We start from the raw sequence: 23,041 nt of genomic DNA, 5'->3' as shown, positions 1-23,041 counted from the left end.
GGAACAGGATTTGAACACACACACACTCCAAACCTTGGTTTTGAGTGTTGATAACAAATGCTTGAAAGGGCCAATTGATTTTTTGGGTGAGCATGCACTAGCCTTACTCATCCATCTTCTAGCCAGGAGAACCTTGAAAGGCCTGTGTGTTCTTTCATTCTAATTTATTGCTTTGTCTGAAAAGAGGAAATCAATGCAAATCACAGTACACCGCATTGATTATACTACTTGGCCTTTGAGATGCTTTATTTTGTGTTTGGGGCCTTGATTGGCACACCACTTATGGGAGCTCTTAAGCATTGTGTGAGCTAATTGGAAACACTTGGTTAACCTCCACTTCCGTCACCTGAGTTTGCCCTTATCACTGACCATGCAGGATGAGCATTGGTGTGATCAGGGCTGGATTAAGACATACTGAGGCCCTAAGCCATGTCAAGGTTCAGAGGCCCCATACCATAAAAATAGAGGGGGAAAGTGGTGGGAAAGTGGCAAGGAGGGGATTAGTGGAAATTATGCCTAGTGTAGAATGGGACTTTAGAATGTGTTGGTAGGCAAGCTCCCATTGTCTGCTCTTGAGGTCTGAGATGAGGCTGGGCAACCTGTGGATGATGCAAGCAGTCCAGTAGCCCTGGACGGAAGTTGATGGGACTCGGTGTGGATTGGGATGGGGAGGTCAGGGGTCAGAATTTTGGTGGTGGATTTTATCTGGAAGGTTATTTAAGCCAAAGCGATTTCAATTAGAATAAAACTTCATAGTTATCTCCATTGTATTTAGAGGCCCCTCATAATGTGAGGCCCTACACAATGGCTTGTTCCTAAATCCAGCATTGGGAGTGTTGCTCCTTTGTCGCTGTGGCTGAAGCTTATAGGGCAACTGATTGCAGAAGAAGGAAGAGTACATAGGGCTTTTTCACTGGCTCCATGAATACACAAAGGGACTAGGGTTCTAGCCTACTGTTATGAGTCCCAACCTCCACACCTTCACCTAAAGGTCTGAACAGAACCCATGTATGTGCAATCAGGAAATCTGCTCAGACCTAGGATCAGCAATAAATCTTGTGACAGTAATAATTTATTTACCCATACATGTTCCAAGAGCAATAACGTTTAGGAACATGAGAAGCTACTTTATACGAGATCAGCCTATTGGTCCGTGTAGCTCAGCACTGCTTACATGGATTGGCAACAGCTCCCCATGTCATGTGTCCTACTTTCCAGAGGACAGTTCTTTCCCTGAAGTGCAAAGTGCAGTCTTCTATTTGAAAGAGTCCCTTATTTGAAGGGCTGCCTGGTCCATCAGGTTTAAAGATAAAGGACCCTAAAAAGGGAGAGGAAGAGGAGGGACCTTGAAGTTGCCCCATCAACAGTTGCCACCTGGATAGCAGACAGAGCAGATTATCACAGTTTCCCTCACTATGGTGAGGTCAGTGGCAGCTTCAGTACCTTGGACAGCTTCTTGAAAGTTTAGACTAAAACCCAGAGCGGATTTCACTGCACCACTGACTTGGAGCCATCAGCCACCACTGGGTATTGCATTTCTATTTAAATTATAGTAGTTATTTCTAGATTTGCATTTAGGCATATAAATTAGCATATGCAGATTATATGCAAATTGTCCTCTTTTGTCATTTCCCCCAGGCATTTCCTCTTTTTTGATAATGCGGAAATGGCCACACTATGGTCCATTTAGATCAGTATTACTGGACAGATATTAGCTCTCCAAGGAGATGCCAGGGACTTAAGTCTGGGACCTTTTGCATGCAAAGCATATGCTCTACCATTCTCATATGGGAAACCTTTTTCATTTTCTTCTGGGCAGCATTTCAAGGGCCACATGCCAGTGGTGGAGAGTGGGTAAAGCAATGGATATAAATTTTACCATTGTACAGTAGGCTGGTCTATGACCATACTACCCTGAACATGCCCAGTCTCATCTGATCATGGAAGCTAAGCAAGGGCAGGCTGGTTAGTACTTGGATGGGAGACTACCTGGGAATACCAAGTGCCGTAGGCTTAAAGGAAGGCAATGGTAAGCCACCTCTGAATACTTCTTACCATGGAAACCCTATGAATATATAAGGTCACCGTAAGTTCTAATCGACTTGAAGGCATATAACAACAACAACAACAACAACAGTAGGGTAGTTTCTATACACATTTTCACACCATTCTCTATCTTCCATTCAGACAAGCAATAGACATTATCAGCATTCAAGAATGCATTCCAGACAAGCAAAAACACTCAAGCGAGATGTGAAGCAAGGCTGGTGCCTGGTATGGCCTGGGAAAAGAGGGTGTGGCTGGGGAAGGGTGTGTGGCCTGGGGAGAGTCCTAAGGGCTAGGGGCTGAGGTTCCCCACCCCTGATTTAGTGCAACATCCAAATGTGGAGAAGAGCTGGTCCTGCAAACGTTGGCGGGGATATTTGGCCCAGTCTTAATTTGGCCACTTAAATTACAGATCCCAGGTACTTAATTCAACCCAGATGTCAATGAAGGGTTGAATGCTTGATCTTAAGTCACTTTAATTCTGCAGAATTCATTGAGGACTAGCAGCACAATCCCAACCATCTCTCCTCAGAAGAAAGTCCTACTGAATTCATGGGAGCTTACTCCCATGTAACGGGGGTTAGGATTGCAGCCTAAGGGCCAACTTATCAGGAAGTCTGTTCCGCACAATATAGGAAGTGGACCTTTAGTGTAGTGGCACCTACCCTTCGGAATTCTCTCCCCTTAAATATCAGACAGGGGCCATCACTGTTGTCTTTTTGGTGCCTCCTGAAGACCTTCCTCTTTCAACAAGCCTTTTAAATAGAGACCTTATCCGAGTCTGTGTCTGTGTTGGAAATGCTTCTTAGGGTGTTTTTAAACTTTTTTTTTAATGTTTTTAAAGATGTTTTGTTTTAAGATTTTTTTAAGATGTTTTGTTATAATATATTTTAAAGTCTGTTTTTAAGACGTTTTAGAGTGTTTTTAGTGTTTTTGTTTGCCATCCTGGGTTCCTACTGCAGGAAGCGTGGGATATAAATTTAATAAATAAATAAATAAACAAATTATAAGGGCCAAATCAGATGTTTAATGTTAATTGCATGAATACAATTAATGTGTACTTTGATTGATTTAAATATAAATAGTGGTTGCATGGGAGACAAGCAGCCAGGGGTTTTCAGAATAACCATTGACCTTTCTTTAAATGGGAATGTCATCTCCCCCAGGAGCTAAAATCAAAAAGAGATTCATGCAGAAGCATCGATTGCTACCTTATAGCTGTAATTTGACCTCCAGTTTCGATACAATACTTTCTTTCTCTTGCCTTTTTCTTGCTTAGGTTAGGTGTTGCCATTTATTATTTTGCACTGACATATCGCTGACCATGCTTGCGATTATACAATTATAATGACGTGCCCATAGTCCTATTGTTACAGTCAACACAAAGGTCACCCTTCAAAAACTCGATCCCATTTTTCCATGATATAGAAGAATGGTTGATCTAGGCTGCGTATACACTATACATTGAAAGCACATTGAAAGTGCATTATTTCCCCCAAAGAATCCTGGGAAATGCAGTTTGTTAAGGGTGCTGGGAATTGCAGCTCTGAGTGGTAAACTACACTTCCCAGGATTCTTTGTAGGAAATAATGTGTTTTCAATGTATGGTGTATATGCAGCCCTAGTTAAGTAGGCCCCATTCAGCCCAAGGTGTGACTGTGAGTATTTCCATTAAAACAAGCAGAATTCCTCATTGGAGTGTCTCTATCCATTAGTTCATGTTTTTACCTTATGATGCATTACAGATGCCAGTTGTAGCTGTGAATATTATAATTGTCAGCTATCCGTCCAGAGGCATAATTTAAAGATGATTAAGAATGGGAAAGAGATGCGGCTCCAACATGGCATTTGGAAGCATTGCACAAGTGCTGCATGCTGAGTCAGGTGGGCTGCATATAACAGGAATTGGTAGCCTCAGATCTGGGGGCTGAAAGCAGCCCTCCAGCTCTCTATTGAGCTCTGTCCAGCCCTTGGGACTCTCCCAGGTCATGCCTCCTCACCGTTGCTGGTAGCCATAAGCAGGCGTCTCAATTCCCTGGAGCTCATATGTGCAAGGAGATGCTTGCACACATTAATATTTCTCTGCAGACAACCATGTGCAACATGCCTTCATTGCAGGAAGAAGACCCGACAGTGGGGAGGGGGCTATATGTGTGACCCCACTCAGCTGTCCACAGATATGCCCTACTCACAGGTAACCTGTGAATACGGCTCTGGGCAATTGGGAATTCCTTGCAGATGAGTGTGTGGGCTGGGGGTAGAGAAATGGAGACATTTCTCCGTTCCTCTTCCTCCATGGTTCCAGTGCTGGTTGCAGAGAAAAGGAAACCTGTCCCTGAGCTCTCTCTTCTCCACCAGACTGTTTGGTAGCAAGCAAGAGTTTTTTATTAGTCTAGTTGGGCAAGGCCTGTAGCTCAGTGGTAGAACATCTGCCTTACATGCAGAAGGTCCCAGGTCCAAGCCCTAGCATTTCCAGGTAGGGTTAGCAGAGGTTCCTGCTTGTAACCCTGAAGATTTATGTAACTTTAAACTTGACAACGAGGACATTGAACTTGTCAAGGATTCTCAATACCTTGGCACAGTCATTAGCCAAAATGGAGACAATAGTCAAGAAATGAGAAGAAGGCTAGGACTAGGTAGGGCAGCTGTGAGAGAACTAGAAAAGGTCCTCAAATGCAAAGATGTATAATAATAATAATAATATAATATTTAATTTGTGTGTCGCCTATCTGGCAGATAGCCACTCTAGGCGACTGTGAGGCGTCCTTCCCTGGCTCTCCCTGTCAGGTTCCTACCTGCTCGTGGTTACTGCCTGTCTCTAGGCACCACCAGGGACTCCACCAGTCCGGACCGCTCTCTCTTATGATTTCTCTCCCCGCTCTAGCACAGATCTCAACAGATCCCCCTGCTAGGCAACCCCCAGTAACGTCCCAATATTAGTATTCCCAGAGACTCTGAATACTGGTATTGTTATTCTCTTCACCGCTGCCACCATTTGTTACAGTTCCCCTTCAGCCTTGGTCGTTACCTTACCCTCCCTTCTGGTCTGTGAAACCCCAGCCAAGGATCAGGCCTTTGGTAAACCAAATTAAGTATTTATTACAGATAACAAAGCTAACAAGATTAACAAGATTTCTTCTTAAGGCACATAAGCATATGGTTTTACTCAATACTAATCCGAACTCCACCTCCCTCCTGGTAAACAACTCTCTAAACCCCACCAAGCAATCCACTCTTTCTCTTCTCCCCCCAGATTCCACAATTCACCACCTCACATTCCCCCAGATTTACCTGTCATCCTTTCATTTATACTGTCAGCCATTTTAAACATTCAGCCAATCATCAAGCATTCTATTGCCCATTCACTCCCCCTCCTCTTTCACTACTTACCATGTATACTCTAAACAACCAGCACTTACCATATATACACTAATATATAGGAACATCACAGCGACATACATTAAAATGGGATAAAATACAATAGTATCAAATGCAGTCACATTAATCTCAATAAATAAAATACTGGACAGTCATCAGTACATTTATAAAAACATTTACATATACAGCATATAATAGATGACAAAATCATGGAGATTAACCCATCCCAAAGGCCTGTTCAAATAGCCACGTCTTCAGGGCCTTGCGGAATACATCCAGGGAAGGGGCATGTCGGAGATCAAATGGGACGGAGTTCCAGAGAGTGGGGGCCACCACAGAAAAAGCCCTCTCCCTAGTACCCACCAACCTAGCTGTTTTGCTTGGTGGGATTGAGAGAAGGCCTTGCGTGGCTGATCTGGTCGGGCGGCATAATTGGTGGCGGTGGAGGTGCTCTTTCAGGTAAACTGGGCCAAAACCGTACAGGGTTTTAAAGGCTAATACCAACACCTTGAATCGGGCCCGGAAAACAACCGGCAGCCAGTGTAGATCAAATAACACCGGCGTAATGTGATCATGGCGGCGGCTGTTGGTAAGTAAGCGCACCGCTGCATTCTGTATAAGTTGCAATTTCCGGGTCGTTTTCAAGGGTAACCCGACGTAGAGCGCATTACAGTAGTCCAATCGAGAGGTGACCAGGGCATGTATTACGAGTATCACTGAGCACTAAACTCAGGATCGTTCAGACCATAGTATTCCTGATCTCTATGTATGGATGTGAAAGCTGGACAGTGAAAAAAGATATGAGAAAAATCAACTCATTTGAAATGTGGTGTTGGATGAGAGCTATGCAGATACCATGGACTGCAAAAAAGACAAACAACTGGGTGTTAGAACAAATTAAACCAGAACTATCACTAGAAGCTAAAATGATGAAACTGAGGTTATCATACTTTGGACACATAATGAGAAGACATGATTCACTAGAAATAATGCTGGGAAAAACAAAAGGGAATAGAAAAAGAGAAAGACCAAACACAAGATGGATTGATTCCATAAAGGAAGCCACAGACCTGAACTTACAAGATCCGAACAGGGTGGTTTATAACAGATGCTACCGGAGGTCGCTGATTTATAGGGTCGCCATAAGTTGTAATCGACTTGAAGGCATATAACAACAACAACCCTGAAGAGCTGTTGTCAGTCAGTGTAGACAACAGTGAAGTCAATAGACCAATGGTCTGACTCAGTATAAGGAAGCTTCCTATGTTCCTATGCTAGCATCCTGTGTTTCAGTGTTGGCCATGGGGCCAGTGGGGTGGAGCTGTTGTCTCAATACCCACACAACTGAAACTTGCCTGTTGTGTTGGGGCAGGGGAGGGTGGCCATAACATCAAGGCTGTGCAGACTCACATACAGAGCCAATCCAATGCTTCTGTAGTTACATCTGCACAGCCCCAAACTCACTGCCACCCAATACTATCCAGGTTTGCTGCAGCGATTATGGTGTTGGCGGCTCCTCCACATGGCACCAGACACTACTGGGTGTTGGTGGCTCCAGCACAACAGTCGCTACTGACTTCTCCTCTTCTACAACCATCATGGAAATGTAAGCTATTAGCCTCTGAGGATGCTAGTAAAATCAAAACAAGAATTGTGGGCTACTAACTTTTGTGAGCTTATTTACAAGGCTGGCTTTTTCTAATCCTGCGTGGCAAAAAGGGGTACGTCCTGTCTGGTTCCTTAAAATAAGGATGAATAAACAGAAAAATCAAATGTTAGACTTAATTTGTCAGAATGGCTAATACAGTGATGCATTTGCAGGGACAAGCTGTTGCTCAGCTCTGCTCAACAGTCCCCAACATTACCGTGTTTGGAACAGCTTCCTCCTTCAAGCATGAGGCAATCAAAGATTCGGTAACCCACCTCTTTGACCGAAATGCAGATTACGTCCAAGAAGTGAAAAAGTAAGCGGATTTGTTTTATTTTGTGTCTTGACTATAAAAAGCAGCACGGTGCTGACAAAAATGTTTGTAGATGGTGCTGTTTTGACTACATAAGGATCTGCACTCCAAGAATAAGTACACCAGTAGTATATAGGATGCCCAAATCCTTCAATTTAGGGGTAGTGTACACAAGAAGTTATTTCTCAATGCGAGCAGTCCCAGCCTAACTTGGATCTACATTTGCTTGGAGCAACACAATACATGAATTGGTAGATCACTGCAGCAAATCCCAGGATGATGGCATCAGCTGTTCCAGCTTCCATGATGGCCACAGAATAACTGCTAACTATCTTTCAGCTCCCGCAGTTTTCCATGCTAAGAGCGCGATGCACTGGCACTGTGGATGCAGTTCCCATGTATGAAGGATGCCAGTAGAGACCTGCTTTCCCCCTTTCTCAACTTATGTATATGAATTGACAGGCACTCAAGCAGGCTGAGCAACAAGAGACTACAGCAGGGGTGGGGAACCTATGACCTGTGAGCCAATCTTGGCCCATCAGAGGGTCCTAAGTTGGACAGCAAGGCTATTTTCCCCAAACCACACCCATCTGTCCATCAGTTGAAATCACCGGATGACATCAGCTGATAGGCAGAGGGTTCAACCCTGCTGGGTGCTGCTTTGCCAGCACATTCCCTGCAGGGAGTGTGCTGACAAAACAGAGCCCTGCAGCCAACAGAATTGAACCCCTCACTCATTAGCTGTTGAGCGGAGAGTTCAGTCCTGCTGGGTGCTGCTTCACCACCACGTTCCTTGCGCTAGTGATGCATACTCTACATCCCATCCCCATGGGTCAACTTTGACAGGTGGGCAGGATCATCCACCTATCAGTCACCTGACATCATTACGACTTCAGATGATTGACAGGTGGGTGTCCAACCATCTGTCAAAGTTTACCTGTGGGGGCGGGAGGGAGATAAAGACCTGGCCCACTGGACCAAAAAGGTTTCCCACCACTGGAGTAGAGAATGGACTATCTGTGTGCCCCTTCCATATCCCCATGTAGCCTTCTGAGTTTGTGCCTTGCAAATAACTCATGCTCCAAGAATGAGTCCCTTGCGTTAGGTAGCAAAGAAGGTCTGTGTCAAGAGTGGATTGTGCCCCATGTTTCTTACATAAGCTTCAGGGCTGCTCTTAAAGATGACAAATGTATTGTGCAAACTGGCTCTAAAGAGGATTATGTCTACACTAAAAGTTATTTTGTGCTTTGCTCAGTTTCTGAAAGGAAAGGCTAGTCATCACTCTTTTACAAGAGAAACCTCATCAAAAGAGGATATTATTAGCTTACATTTCTTAGTAATTGCTCCAGGCAATTCTATGCAGGCAAAAAAATAAAAGTTAAAAAGGATTATGTCTTTCAATAAGGTTGTTTCAGCAGAGCAAGATGAAAAGGGTTGGGAAATCCAATTGACACCTGTTTAAATGCAAGCAAGTACCTCCATTGAGCTAAATGGCCAGGAATGCTGGTTTCTCCCTATGGCATTCTCAGCCTAACCAGAAAGATGTGATGTTATTTCTTGACGGAACATTTGAAATCTCCAGAGCCAAAGTAAGAGGAATTTTTCTTCTTTTTCTCATGATTTGCAAACTTTGCATTGCAAATTTGGGATATTCACTCTTGATACTGTGGTCCCATTTCTCCTGCTGTCAAGTGGTCCATATTGAGCAACGATATTTAGTGTAATGACCCACAACCTGGGTACTTTACAGTACATGATGGAAGACACTGATGTGGATGAAGTTCAGCTCATTTCCTCAGGGGAAGACCACAGGCATCTAATTCAGAACCCTCCCGGCTAGAGGACACAGTCTTGCCACCATCCTCTGACTCAGAAGATGAGTCTCTTATCTGCCCAGCCCCAGAGAAATCAAAGACCACAAAATAATGTGAGAGCACTTTAACCAGCCAGCCAGCTCCTCCATAGAGGCACAGCATACCATACTTCAGGTGTGGTCAGCCTTCAAAAGGCTTCAGATGGGTGTAGCTCCACACAGAGACAACACCTCCAAAGGTGCCTTAGTAGGCACACTCAGAGCTGTCCAAGGTCCTGGTCCTGTCTGCCTTTTGACTTGGCTTGACTCTAAGCGAACACTGCCAGAACTGGGCAGGTTGTCTGCTTTATATGATGATGAGATGCCACAGGACATATAATAGTAAAGAGTTTGGTGATGCCATTGCATAAAAACATGAATCTACTGTAGACTACAGTAATCAGAAAAGGCCCTCTTGCATGTCCTTCCATCTTGTGGGGTGCAAAGGACAGAGACTCAGAACCAGTTTCGCTTCATGTCATTACTTATACTATGGAACTCACTGCCCATAGAAGTCTAGCAATCTTCTTCATTCTGTGTGTTTAGATCCAAGATGGGGAACCTACAGCCCTCCATATGTTGTTGAATGCCAGATACATAAGCCCCAGCCAGAATGGTTAATGGTGTGCATGTTTTTTTTTAATGCTGTTTCTAGCCTCTGGTTATGATTTGCTTTTGGAATATTTTCTGCCTTTTCAACATTTTGTTTTCCATTGCTGTTGACTCCCCCCCCCCAATTTCATGGGTTGGTGGGATGGTTAATAAAAACCCCCATAATTCTATTTATTGAATTATAATGTGAGTTGATATTTTAGACATATTTTTTAGCCACTCTGAGATAGGGATGGACAAATCAGCCAATTTCCATTCTGTGTCAGTTTCACATATGCTCATAAGTTTGGCCTGTCCTTTGTGTGTGTGTATTGTTAAAAATTGTATTTAAATTGTACTCATTTTTTCCTAAAGTACCTGTTTTGTATGCAATCATCCCCTGAAATATGAGTTTTGTATGCTTCCCAATGCATCTCCCTAAAATGTGCATTTTTTGTGCTTGCTGTTTGAACCAAAACTACACTGCAAAATCCGGAGAAATGCATAATCCAATTGAAAGTCACATTCTGATCTGCTTCTAAGTCAGGATAAGTAATTAGGTTGGTTCACTTTAAAAAGCAGACTGAATCAATTTTCTCATCCATCCCTATTTCTAGGGTCCCTTTTAGGCCGAAAATGCAGAATATAAATACATTTTATAAACAGTGCATCATAATTTATCATTGTCGTATCACATCTTAGTAATACTACAGAATTTTCTCATTGTAATATTCCATATTTACCTGTATCATGCCACTAGTGCTACCTACTCTTCTGGTTTCTGGAAGAGAAAAGGAAAAATAATGTATCCTTCAGGTCACAAAGTTTAGCCTGTGCTGTGGCTATAGGTGGTTTTAGCCAATTTCAGGCAGTATCTTACTGTCTGAAATACATGCTTCTTGCATGGATTAAAAAATGTTTATTACACCTTATGCCTTTCAGTGTCCCGAGGGTACAATTATCCATAACAACTGCACCAATGGTTTTCATAATTCTTTAATTAAAATGAGCTATTTAAAAAATTATTTCTTTTATAACTGCTATGGTCAGTGACGCAAGTATGGTTTATAATTGCAGAGTGCAGTCAAAATTGGCCTCATGCCAGGGTTTCACCAGTTTGGTTAGTACTGAGAATCACAAAATCAGAAATAGTTATTTAGGAACCCTGCCTTTCTCCCCTTTAAGGCAGATTTGGGGAACCTTTTCCAGACTGAGGACCACATTCCTTTCCTACCAGTGGTAGGCAGAGCCAGAGTAAAAAGTGGGTATGGCAACAAATGTAAATGCTACCTTTATATAGTAGGCTGGTTTCTACACACAAACACTATCCTCCATCCAGACAAGCAAGAAGCATTGTTGTTGTTCAAGGACACCAACTAGCCATGGGAATAAACTCAAGGAGGGTGCAAAGGGCTGATGAGGGATGTGACTTGGGAAGAGAATATGGCCTACGGGGAATCCTAATGGCTAGACAAGAGAGGCTTGGAGGGCTATGTGTGGGCCCCTGAACTGAAGTTCCCCATCTCTTGAGGGTCTCCAAGGAAGCTCTATTGATGATGATGATGATGACAACAACAACTACAAAAAGCCAGCTCAGACATTTACTAAGCCAGCAAGAGTTTTCATATGGTGGGAAAAGCATTCAGGTAGCATTGTGGTGTGATGTGGATGTACCAGATAGTTGCCCACTCATGTAGATCCCAACCTTTGCACACATTTACTGTTATATCTATGACCTGACTTTCCTCAATGCAGTGTACATGTTCCTCCTTCCCACCTGTTTATCCTCACAACAACTTTGTGAGGTAGGTAAGATTGATAGAGAGTGACTGGAACAAGGTTAACTAGTGAGCTTCATAGACAAGTGGTGATTAGAACCTGGGTCTCCCCACTCCTCATTAATAGCTTTTAGAGTGGGTGTGGGGTTGGTCACAAAGACCTTTTGGCATCACTTTGACCCATGTGAATGTGCTTGTGAGTATCTATATCTATTAAATCGTTAAATGGTGGGGGCACAAAAATATTTTAGCATCATAGTAGGGGACCTTGTGGAACCACAAAACCCTTTTGTCAGCATGGCATCATAGCAGGAGCCCATAGGCATAACAAAATGTGGTTTTAATATATATGTGTGTATGTATTCCATATATTGATAGGTTTTGGGGGGTATTGGGGGGCACAAAAAACTTTTGGAGGCTATCTGTTGCCCACAAGCTGTAGGTTAGCCAACCCTGCCCTAACCACGACATCACACAGGCTCACCTCCCTCATAGGAAGGGGATCATGCAAATCAGGTGTCTAAGAGTCCATTTAATCAGTTGTTACTAACATGCTGTTACAGTCACTTATTAATTTAAAATGCACACAATCCCTGTTTTTGTTGTTTTCACATACTGCCTTAAACAGGGCCTTCATTGATCTTTACTTCTGTAATGATGACCTCTGCTCACATCCTGCCATGTAAAATTGTAATAACAATAAATAATGACTTTATATCTCCCTGCTTCCTCTGTAGTCTGCAGCAGAGGTTAACAATGTGGAGTTTCAGCCTTCCTGTTTGTTTTTCTTAATTGCCAGTTATAGTCTCATCACCTAAATTGGCCTGATATATCTAGACTGCAGGACTTGGAGAAAAGGAGCTATCTTCCAGATATGTTGGATTTGGCCTGATTGACTTGTAATACAGGCCACAGGGAAGCCATTTATCTGCATAAGCATTCTTGTGGCTCCTTAAATGCTTGCATCATGTGCGCAGGTTTACTTGTACATATAATTTCATTTTTGTATGTAACAACAAACAAAAACAATAGCATTCAGAGGATTTGTTCCATGTCACATTATGTAAAGAAAATGAGTTAATTTGCCAGTCCAGTAAGATCAGTAAAGAGAAACTGTCCTGCTTAGATCCTAAGATAATTTAACGTAGACCGGAGAACAGGAGTCTCCTAGCAACTCTTAGCACTCTTCACAAACTACACTTCTCAGGATTCTTTGGGGGAAGCCATGATTGTCTAAAATGGGACAATAGTGGAATAAATGGATGGTGTGAATGTGGCCTTAAAGAAGTTCATGGAAGGACAAATTCTGGTCCTGTCCAGTCACCTGAGCCTCTCCAGAAGGTTGGGAGCCCTCCTCATTGAAGGAGGTTCAATGAAGAAAACTTTTCTTCATTGAACCTCCTTCATTTATCTGAAGATCCATGCCAATGTAATCACATATGTGGTGTCTGAGCCATAGATTCCAGACAATGCATATGTATAAGGCCAATGCATGTAAATGAAGCAAAAGCCATGTGGAATGTCCCCATAGGCAAGTGCTGCATCTGTGGCCCTCAGCACATTCATGTGTCTGTCCCTTAGGAATAGGCTGTGGTGGGAGTATTTGAACCATTGATTCCTTCTTGTAGTCCATGTATTTGAATCCACCTAACTGCTATTCGGGGTAGTCCCATTGAAATCAATTACACCCATTTATTTCAGTGGGTCTCCTGTGAGCATGACTTAGCTGTGTGCAACCCCTTTCCCCCCCCTCCAATCATTTGTTTGTCTACTTTCTCCTGTGAAAATGTTCTGGAGTCCACAGGGTTAAAGACAGCAAGCCTCATCCTACAAAAAGTTTCTCTCTCTTGCTTTTTTAGAATCTCTGCAGATGGTGTAGACATCGTCCTGGATTGCCTTTGTGGGGAAAATACAGGCAAAGGTCTCAGTCTTCTCAAACCACTTGGGACTTACATTTTGTATGGTGAGTGAAAGTCAATTTGTGGCAAATAGATTCTGATCTGCTCAAGCGATTGCCACTCTATGGTAGCCAACTCCAGTTAGGTGGCCAATGGTATTGGTCTGTGGTGTCACACCTTGTGAAAATGGATGACAGCACCTCAGAACTTTGCTATAATGGAGTATGCATAGACAATCATGGTAGTCTGTCTACTCAGAGGACAAATGCTTATTGTTGTTGTTGCTGTTGCTAATAATGATAACAACAACAACAACAACAACAATAATAATATCCCAAATTTCCTTCAAGGAGCTCAAGGAGGTTCTATGCCTCTTCTGAGCCATTTTGCAAAGACTTTATCCCCTTACAAAATGGTTATTGTGAAAGGATAGTGCAGTAAACAAGGGCGGTAGATTTATTTTGCTTTATTAGTTAATCTACAGTGCTTCTCCAGTTCTTCCACAAAATATGCTGTCTGGAGGAGCTATAGCACAACAAAAGCAGGACAAAAAAAAAAAAGAGCCAGAACATTTGTGGTATGAAAAGTTTTGGGATTCCAGCAGGAAGTTACAGGAAATGCACTGATTGGAAATGAAGTCGTTTGACAGCCCCAAAACTTTTGCAGGTGCAAAAAGCATTGGAAACAGGATTGAATATGACTGCTCCAATAGCATCATGAACACAGATCTTTGTGAATGTGCAATAAAAAGGATGTCTGGAGGGGTCCAGAGATGATGATGATGATGATGAATTGAATTTCTATCCTATCCTTCCTCCCCAAAGGAGCCCAGATTATGGAATTTGAACAAGAAGCCTCATCAGCTGAGGAACCAGGATCTTTGTAAGAAGTGTTGATTTAGACCAGTGAACTATTACTTAGACTGTGATGGTACAGTTAGATAATCTTAGTCTTTGGACTTAACCGTCTATGTTCTACCTCCACTGCTGGAGGCAGTATGCCTCTGAATACCAGTTACTGGGAATCACAAGTGGAGCTGAGGCTATTGCACTCACGTCCTGCTAACAGCTTCCCATGGGCATCTGGTTGGCCACTATGAGAACAGGATGCTGGACCAGATGGGACACTGGCCTGATCCTTCAAGGCTCTTCTTATGTTCTTTCTTATGGGGGGTCCCATCTTTAGACGGTAATGTGTATTACTTCGTTTACTTCAGAATAAGATAGGCCAGTCCTACTGTGTTTGGGGGCCTGCCTGCTCATTCTTCTGAGTAGGGCCAATGATACTTTCATTTGTTTATTTACTATTACTACATAGTTGGAGGAGGTATGCTTCCGAATACCAATTGCTGGAAACTGCAGGAGGGGAGACTGCTCTTATGTTCAGGTCCTGCATGCAGGCTTTCCATAGGCATCTAGTTGGCCACTGTGAGAACAAGATGCTGAACTAGATGCAGGCCAATAGCCTGGTCTAGAGGGGCTCTTCTTATGTTCTTCTGTACTTACTTAAACCATAATTCAAAAATATTAAGGCGGTTTGCAACAATGAAATACAAAGTCATGAGTGATGGGAATTGTAGTCCGAAGTACCAGCTTGGGGAAGGCTGCCTTTGGGGATTGAGAGTTCCTGTGAATTAGTAGGCACTATGAAGCTTTTGAATTGGCCAGGATTGGCATAAATATCGACTGGCATGTCTTCTTTTTGCTCCAGTTCAGGATCCATCTCAAGGCACACTTCTGGCAGCAACTCCAGATTTGATTCAGTTCACATTTTAAGCTGAATGTATCAAATTCTCACTTTCTGAAACAATATGAGCACTGAGACACACCTTCAAAATTTGAATGTATCCAAATTTTGCAACATAGTTCAACCAATGTTTACAAAAATGCATATATTAGGGGGAAATATTGATATATTGGTGAAAATAACATAAAATTGCATTATGTTAGGAGAAATTGCTTACAATAATGTGTATGTTAGGTCAAAATTGCATATAAGCATGTGTATATTTGGAGAGATTCGCACTAAAATGCTGAAGAATTTCCATGAGGATTTTTGTCTTAAAAAATTGCAGATTGCTGCAGAAATGAGAACTGAATTTAAGATTTAAAAAATGAGAAATTGACAGAAGCAAAATGGACAGATTGTTCCATCCCTAATTGGGAGACACTGATCTATATTTGAATGCAGCCACCAATCACTCCGGATCAGTACCCTGACGACTGAGCCATGGAGGAAGATGAGGAGAAGATTGTTGAGAGAGGGCAGAAAGACAGGGGCAGAAAGGTAGCAAAGCTTGGCAGAAGGGAAACAAAGGCCCTGTGAAGGGTACCAAAAGGGTTAGCAGAAGCCCTGATTGTCGCATTGTTTGTTCCCATCCCCCCCCCAAAAAAAGAACACCACATAATGCCGCCCTGGGCTCCTGCCGGAAGAAGGACAGGATATAAACAAACAAACAAACAAACTCCCAAGGATTTCACTTCTCTGCCTCACAAAGGATCCTTTTGGCAGTGAAGGGAAAGCACCTTTCCCTGCTAAGAGAATTAATGATTCTGGGCTCTGAGACCAATTTCCCCTTATAAACAAAGGATGCTCTTGGTAGCAAAGCAGAAGACCCCCTCTATCTCTGAAAGAATCCTTCAGAAGGAAACTTGGCTTTGAAGATATATGCCAGAGAGTACACACATGGAGTTCAATTCTCATTTGCATTTGACAATGACAACACCACCACCCTTTGCTGCTGTTGGGTGTCCAGACAGCTGCCAATTCCTGTGAATGGTGGGTGAAAGGCCCATGACGAGATTGGCATTGCATCCGGTGGGAGGCTGTCTGGATACCAGGATAGCCTCCCCAGAATCATCAGGCCTAGCCTAGCAAGCATGTTGGCTTACTTCCCATCTTCCAACACAATTGGAACATACAACACACACACACACACATAACTGTTTCATATTACTAGATTTTACTGGTTTTCCCTAATTATTGATACATGCAAGATAACTCATTTATCTGGGATCCTGACAGTATCTTTACACCCTTCAGATGTTTTGCACTACAACTCCATCATACCAGACCGCTGTCCATGCTGCCCGAGGCTGATGGGAGTTGTGATCCGAAACATCTAGAGAGTGCCAAATCAACGAAGGCTAGACTATGCCATATGTTTCACTGCATATTTGTACAGACATCACTTTTCAGAGGTTTGTTCGAAAACAGCAGACAGGATGTGCCCTTCCCTCTCGGTGCTGCTTTCATAAGATTTTTGTGGACAATGGGAATGTTATATCAAAATTTTGACTGAAGATCTCAAGATTACTAGGCATGGTCCTCATGGCACATAATGAGCAGGGTTTTTTCATGAATTCTCTTTCTTCCCCACCCTGCCCCTTATTTTTTTAGGCTCATCAAACATGGTTACCGGGGAAACAAAAAGTTTCTTCAGTTTTGCAAAATCCGTAAGTACAGGGATCTTGTGGCTTTTCTAGATGGTGCTTATTTATATGTCACTGAATCATAAATTTTGAAAGGAGCTCAAAGCTCGTCTAGTTCAACCCCTCACCAATGCACAGGGCACTCTTTTTTTTAAAAAGATAACAGAATAGCTAACCTTTTGCAGGCTTGTAACCAAGTTAGACATTACACAGAAGACATGAGAGATTAATCCTGATTTTTAAAAAAGAAAAGAAAAGAAATACTGCCATTTCTGGAGGTTGCCAGTTTAAACTGAGCAACAGCAGCCGAGAAGGTTCGCTATTGAGCACCTGAGGCCAGTGCAGTCACAAGCTGCATACATACCATACAAGTTTAAAAAACCATTGGGTTGTATTTAACTAAGTTCTACTCAGAGTGGGCACATTGAAATTAATGAAACTAAGTTAGTCATGTCAATGAACTTCAGTGGGCCTACTCTGAGTAGGACTAGCATTGAATATTACACATTATTTCCCCAAAGAACCCTGGGAACTGTAGGTTACCCCTTACAGCTCTACAGTTCCCAGCACACTTAGTAAACTTCAGTTCCCAGGATTCTTTAGGGGATATAATGTCTTTTTGTGTATGGTGTGTACACAGCCATTGTGAGCAGAAAAAAAACCATTCACCCATTCAAACTCTGAGCATCCAAATGCTTCTGTCACAACCAAGAGATCAGAAGGGAAAGTGCCATAGCTCAGTGATAGAACATCTGCTTTGCATGCAGAAGGTCCTAGGTTCAATCCCGGCATCTCCAGGTAGGGCTGGGAATGTAAACAGTCTGGAATCCTGGAGAGCCAATATGAATCAGAGTAACTATGGTTTAATGTGATGTGCAAACCAGGCTACTGTGATGTAATGAGTTGATTAATCATTTATGGAGGCTTGTCTACCTTCTTTAGTTAAGAGTTACGCCCTGGTAGGGTGGCCTACAAAAATAAATAGTTTTTAAAAGCATCTTTTAAATAAATAAATTCTGTAGGGCAGCACTCTGAGGGTGAATCATGATTTGCCTATAAATGCCAAATAAGTCTGTGGCTGAGGTAAGATTTGAACCAAGGTCTTGGGCAAACCCTCAAAATAATAATCGCTCCAATGGCAAGAAGTGAATGTATTCTATCAGGAAGCAGTGGGACTAGATCTCAAGGCCTGGTCTAATAATGAAAAGCTGATCTTTGTGAATATCTTTTCTTTACTTTGTGAAGAATGTGTTTCCATTCCTTAAAGTATGTCACATTATGAATAGCAGTACAGAATTGGCAGAGGCCTCAAAGAACATGCCAGGTGGTCCTCAAATTATAGAAAAAGAAAAGTCTGTTGTGAGGCTTGAGTGTACTGGCCAATTTAGAATGTAATGGAAGAATAAACTTGTTTACCAAAGGATGTGTGGGCCAAATTTAAGTTTGAATTGGCCATGTCTGCAAAATGATGTTCAAATTTGGTATTTACTAACAAATAGTATTCAGAGTAAGAAAATAACTAGGTACTTCATTTTAAATACATATATTACTATTATTTTTATTCCTTTTCCAAAAAGTAAACTCAAAGCTTTTTATAACAAAGTATATAAACAATAAAACCAACAACACAAGATGCATTGGAAAATACTAGCGTAATTAAAAACCAACAGCACTAGCTATGCTCTGGTATTTGTGAATGCATATGGCAGGAAAGTTTTGTGTGTATTGGGGAAAAATGGTTGGTGGTTGTTCTGGATTATTTACTAGTGAAATACAGGCTGTATGTTTCATTCTGTCCAGATGATGAAACCTAAACTGGTTAGTTTGCTTTGCTGCTTCATATGCCCGCCCAGCCCCAAACGTTCAGAAGATGGTCTGAGTGTTTTTGTGCTGCCTCAAAAATTGGTGTGTAACAGAAGAAAGCAAATCAAAGCTCTCTTTCAGTTGGGAAAACCATCCCCTTGAACTGTTTCTCTAGGAATTAGGGTTTGTAAAACCTGGTGTCCTAGAACATCACACATGAAACAATAAACAGTGCCTGAAGGTAGTGGAGACGAGATATGACACGCTATGTTCCTTTACTAAATATATGGTAGGAAGTGTGTTGTAATTTTCCAAGGTTTTGTTTTGTTTTAGTTCCGCCAAAACAAGAAGAGAGAGGGAGTCTTCAAGTTGCTCTAAATCAGTGGTTCCCAAGCTTTTCCCCCTACAGACCACCTGAAAGTTGCTGAGGATCTTGGTGGATCACTTAATGATTTTTCTGCCTGTTGTAGCAATTGTAATGTGCCAGATGCTGTTTGGCTTTTAATTGCATCTTATTGCTGCTTTTATTTCTTGTATTTTGTTGTATGATACTTTGCACTCCATAAAATTCAATTGTCATGCAATAAAATAACAATATAAGAAATAAAAGAAGCAATAAAATACAATTAAAAATCAATATGAATTTTTAATGTGGATATGCCACGGACCACCTGGATGAAGTTCTTGGACCGCTCCATGGGCTGCAGTTTGGGAACCTCTAAATGAATCCACCTGAGCTGATCCTTTAGAATTAGGGGATAGGTATGAAATTATTTGGGGGGAAATTATTTTGGCATGTATTCTTGGGAGAGGGCCGTCTCAGTGGTGGCCCCCAAATTATGGAATGATCTCCTTGACAAGGTGCACCTGGCACCAACACTGTTATCTTTTCGACACCAGGTCAAGACTTTCCTCTTCTCCCAGGCATTTTAGCATGTGTTTTTAAATTGCTTTTTAAAAATGTATTTTTAAATTTGTATATTTGTTTTTAATGTTTTTAATTGTTGTAAACCGCCCAGAGAGCTTCGGCTATGGGGCAGTATACAAATGCAATAAATAAATAAATAAACAATACTGAGCTGGGTGGGTCAACCGTCTGACTCAGTATAAGGCAGCTTCCTAAGCCGGGAGTGGAACTGACAAGCAGGAACATAGGTTAAAGTCAGACTGAGGGTCATGGCAGAAGGTCAGATGTCAATCCCAATACGATACACCAGCAGTGGGGCACCTCAGGCCCACGGGCCTGATTAGGCCCGGCGGAGGTCCTAATTTGGCCCACAAGGCTGTTTTCTTGAAGTCCTGCCCTACACCTGATTGCATATGTAGCATCAGTTGTATGGGAGGTAAAAATTTGGTTGCAAAGGAACAATTGGGAGTCTTAGGTCACATCCATACCATACAGTTAAAGCACTCTCGTACCACTGTAATTGTCATGGAGAATCCTGAGAGCTGTAGTTTGTTAAGGATGCTGGGAAGTGTAGCTCTGTGAGGTCAGCACCCTTAACAAACTACAATTCCCAGGATTCTCCATGATAGTTAATGTGATATAATAATTCTTTAAATGTATGGTATGGATGTGACCTTGAAATGCACTCCCAATTGTTCATTCTCACGTGAGGCTTGTATTTGTATTTGGCACCTTTTAAATTTGGTGCCAAATGCAAGCCCTGCTGGAATTTGTTTCACTCAGAAGTTCCCAAATGTAGCTGATCCCTTCTGAAGCAGCGACTGGCCGATTGGTGGTGTCTGCAAACTTTGCTTTTCGCAGGGATCTCCCTTTGCAGCCTGGCTTGAGTGCAAAGGAAGAAAGGAAAGAATCAGGAGTGCACTTAGAGTGTCTTAGAGTTTCTAGTTCTTTCCTTTGAAGTTGAATCAGCTGATGTCATGGTGACATCTGGTGATGGCTCCTCCTACCTGTCAAAGTAGCTCACGGTGGTGGAGGAACTCAGGATCTGGCCTGCCAGCCAAATTTTGTTCCCTGCCCCTTTTATAACATAATCCAAATTTCACAAGCCAGAAGTTAGGATCAAAGAGGGAAAGGCAAGATGGCTGTCTCCCTTTAAGGCAGCTGCCCTCGTCATCAAATTCACACCAATGGAAGCTTCTCTTTCAGTCATGTGGGGCCCAGTAGAGATTGGGGCTGCAGCAAGGAGCAGGGTCCTAATCCAGATCAGGGCTCTGCACTTACTACTTGCTTTTTAAAAACTATTCAAACATAACTGCATGAATGCAGTTGTCTGTCTTGGCCCAGTCTGTTTTGGCCCCGTGTTGATTTTTCCATTAAGTTCCATTAAGACCAAGTTCTCTTTCGGAGTTAATCATCCTGATTCAGATGCCCATCAAAGGATATGTGAAGTTACGGTTTTAATGGTTGTATCTAGTGTCAGTCCTACTCAAAGAAGACCTATTGAATGTGATGAACATGACTTACTTAGGTACATTAATTTCAATAAGTCTATTCTAAGTAGACTTAGATGGATACAGCCATATGTATGTGCAGGTGTACATTTGCCCCAGATTTCATCACTTTATACATATGTAACTCACCCTCTGTCTAATCTGGTTTGCATTAAAAAACGAGATGTATCTTAGTTCTACTCAGAACAGACCAATTAATGTGCCTATATTAGCCATGTCTATTAATTTAAATGAATGGTATGCAATGCTAATCCTACTCAGAGTGGACCCATTGAAATTAATGGACCTGACCAATTTAGGCTCCTTAATTTCAATCGGTCTACTCTGAGTATGACTTAGTTGAATGCCACCCTTTTTACTTACCTACATAACTTACCATGGTTCTAAACTTGTTGCTATTTGTTTGTCTCCAGTGGTGGCAAGTGGAGAAAGTGAACCCGATCAAGCTATATGAAGAAAACAAAATAATGGCTGGATTTTCTCTCTTAAACCTGCTATTCAAACAAGGCCGAAGTGGCCTGATTCATAATGTAATGGACAAACTCATAAAACTGTACAACAAGAAGAGGATCAAACCTCTGGTTGATTCACTGTGGGCTCTGGAAGAGGTAAGATACATCATCTCTCTCTCTCTCTCTCTCTTTCATCTCACCGTGACATGTTTTTTCTCTGAACTATAAGGATGAGCACATACCATACATTTAAAGCACATTGAACGCACATCAGTTCCCCCAAAGAATCCTAAGAACTGTAGTTTGTTAAGGGTGCTGGGAATTGTAGCTCTGCGAAGGGTAAACTATGGTTCCCAGGATGCTTTGGGGGAAGCCATTGCTTTCAACATGCTTTAAATGTATGGTGTGTACATAGTATCTCTTAGGCTGCAATCTTACACCATTTATATGGTGGTATGCCCCATTGAACATAGTGAGATTTACTTCTGATTAGACATGTAGAGGATTGCATTGTTAAATTTTTATCAGGAAATATGACATCTGTGAACATAATTTTGATTGTTCCAAATGATATAGTCATTATGTATGCTGACATTTTGTATGCTTGCATTTATAATAAATACATGAATTTTTGGATGGAGATGACTAGATAAAGGAATTCTATTTCCTGATTTTGAACCCCGACTTCTCTAAAAATGCTGCTGCTGATTTGAGCTTTGACAGATTCTGGTTGATTTTCATTTCATTCAATGTTATCGCATGTCCTTAATTTTGTTCAGTATTATTCCATGTGTTGGATGCTTTTACTCATTATGAGCATTACTCTCAGTTGTGCTGCATCATGGGTTCTGTAGCTTCATGGACAATTAGTTGGCCTTGTGCATACATGCTTCTCTCGGAAAAGTGGTCTGGTGTGAAAACCTTGAAATACTGCAGGACAACAGATGGTGTGGAAATATGAAATGCTGCAATAAAAGCTTATTATTTTATTATGCTGGCACCCTATACACAGAGTAACTTGAGTGAAACAGACTAGTTCCTTGCCTCAAAGATCTTACAATCCAATTTTGATGGAATCTCAGTCCCGAGGGCCAAATGCAACTCTCCAAGCCTCTCTATCTGGTCCTTGGGACTTTCACTGGGCCGCTCTCTTCTCTGGCCCAAATCCGTTACTGGCCCTGCTCTGGGCCCTCTTTGATTGTTTTTGCCTAGATGCAATGTGTCTTTCAATTGTGATGATGCCAGTTGCTTGCCTAGATGGTGGACAGATTAAGATCGTCCACCCCTGGACACTAATGGAATTCACTGGATTCCTGAATGCCCTTGGGGAGTTCTCAGTAGATAGAGCAGGTGATCCTGTTGAAGCCTTTGTCATGCTGTGGAACAACAAGGTGCATTGGGCTGTTAACACAGTTGCCCCGAGTGCCCTCTCC

The 23,041-nt window shown here is 42.1% G+C and overlaps 1 protein-coding gene and 1 pseudogene across 1 annotated transcript in view; both read left to right on the top strand.

Annotated features, from left to right (window-relative positions):
* The window catches only part of VAT1L (vesicle amine transport 1 like), an 81,310-nt gene that overhangs the window by 31,074 nt on the left and 27,195 nt on the right, over positions 1-23,041 (top strand). Inside the window, exons 4-7 of the mRNA XM_061594685.1 lie at positions 7,246-7,388; positions 13,466-13,569; positions 16,904-16,959; positions 21,570-21,764. Of these exons, the coding sequence (XP_061450669.1) occupies positions 7,246-7,388; positions 13,466-13,569; positions 16,904-16,959; positions 21,570-21,764 (498 nt within the window). The remainder of the gene's footprint in view (positions 1-7,245; positions 7,389-13,465; positions 13,570-16,903; positions 16,960-21,569; positions 21,765-23,041) is intronic.
* LOC133369509 (5S ribosomal RNA) lies at positions 1,897-2,014 on the top strand (annotated as a pseudogene).

The sequence above is a fragment of the Rhineura floridana genome, chromosome 13 (assembly GCF_030035675.1).
Source record: "Rhineura floridana isolate rRhiFlo1 chromosome 13, rRhiFlo1.hap2, whole genome shotgun sequence".
NCBI classification, from domain to species: domain Eukaryota; kingdom Metazoa; phylum Chordata; class Lepidosauria; order Squamata; family Rhineuridae; genus Rhineura; species Rhineura floridana.
This window is presented reverse-complemented; position numbering and strand designations above follow the sequence as displayed.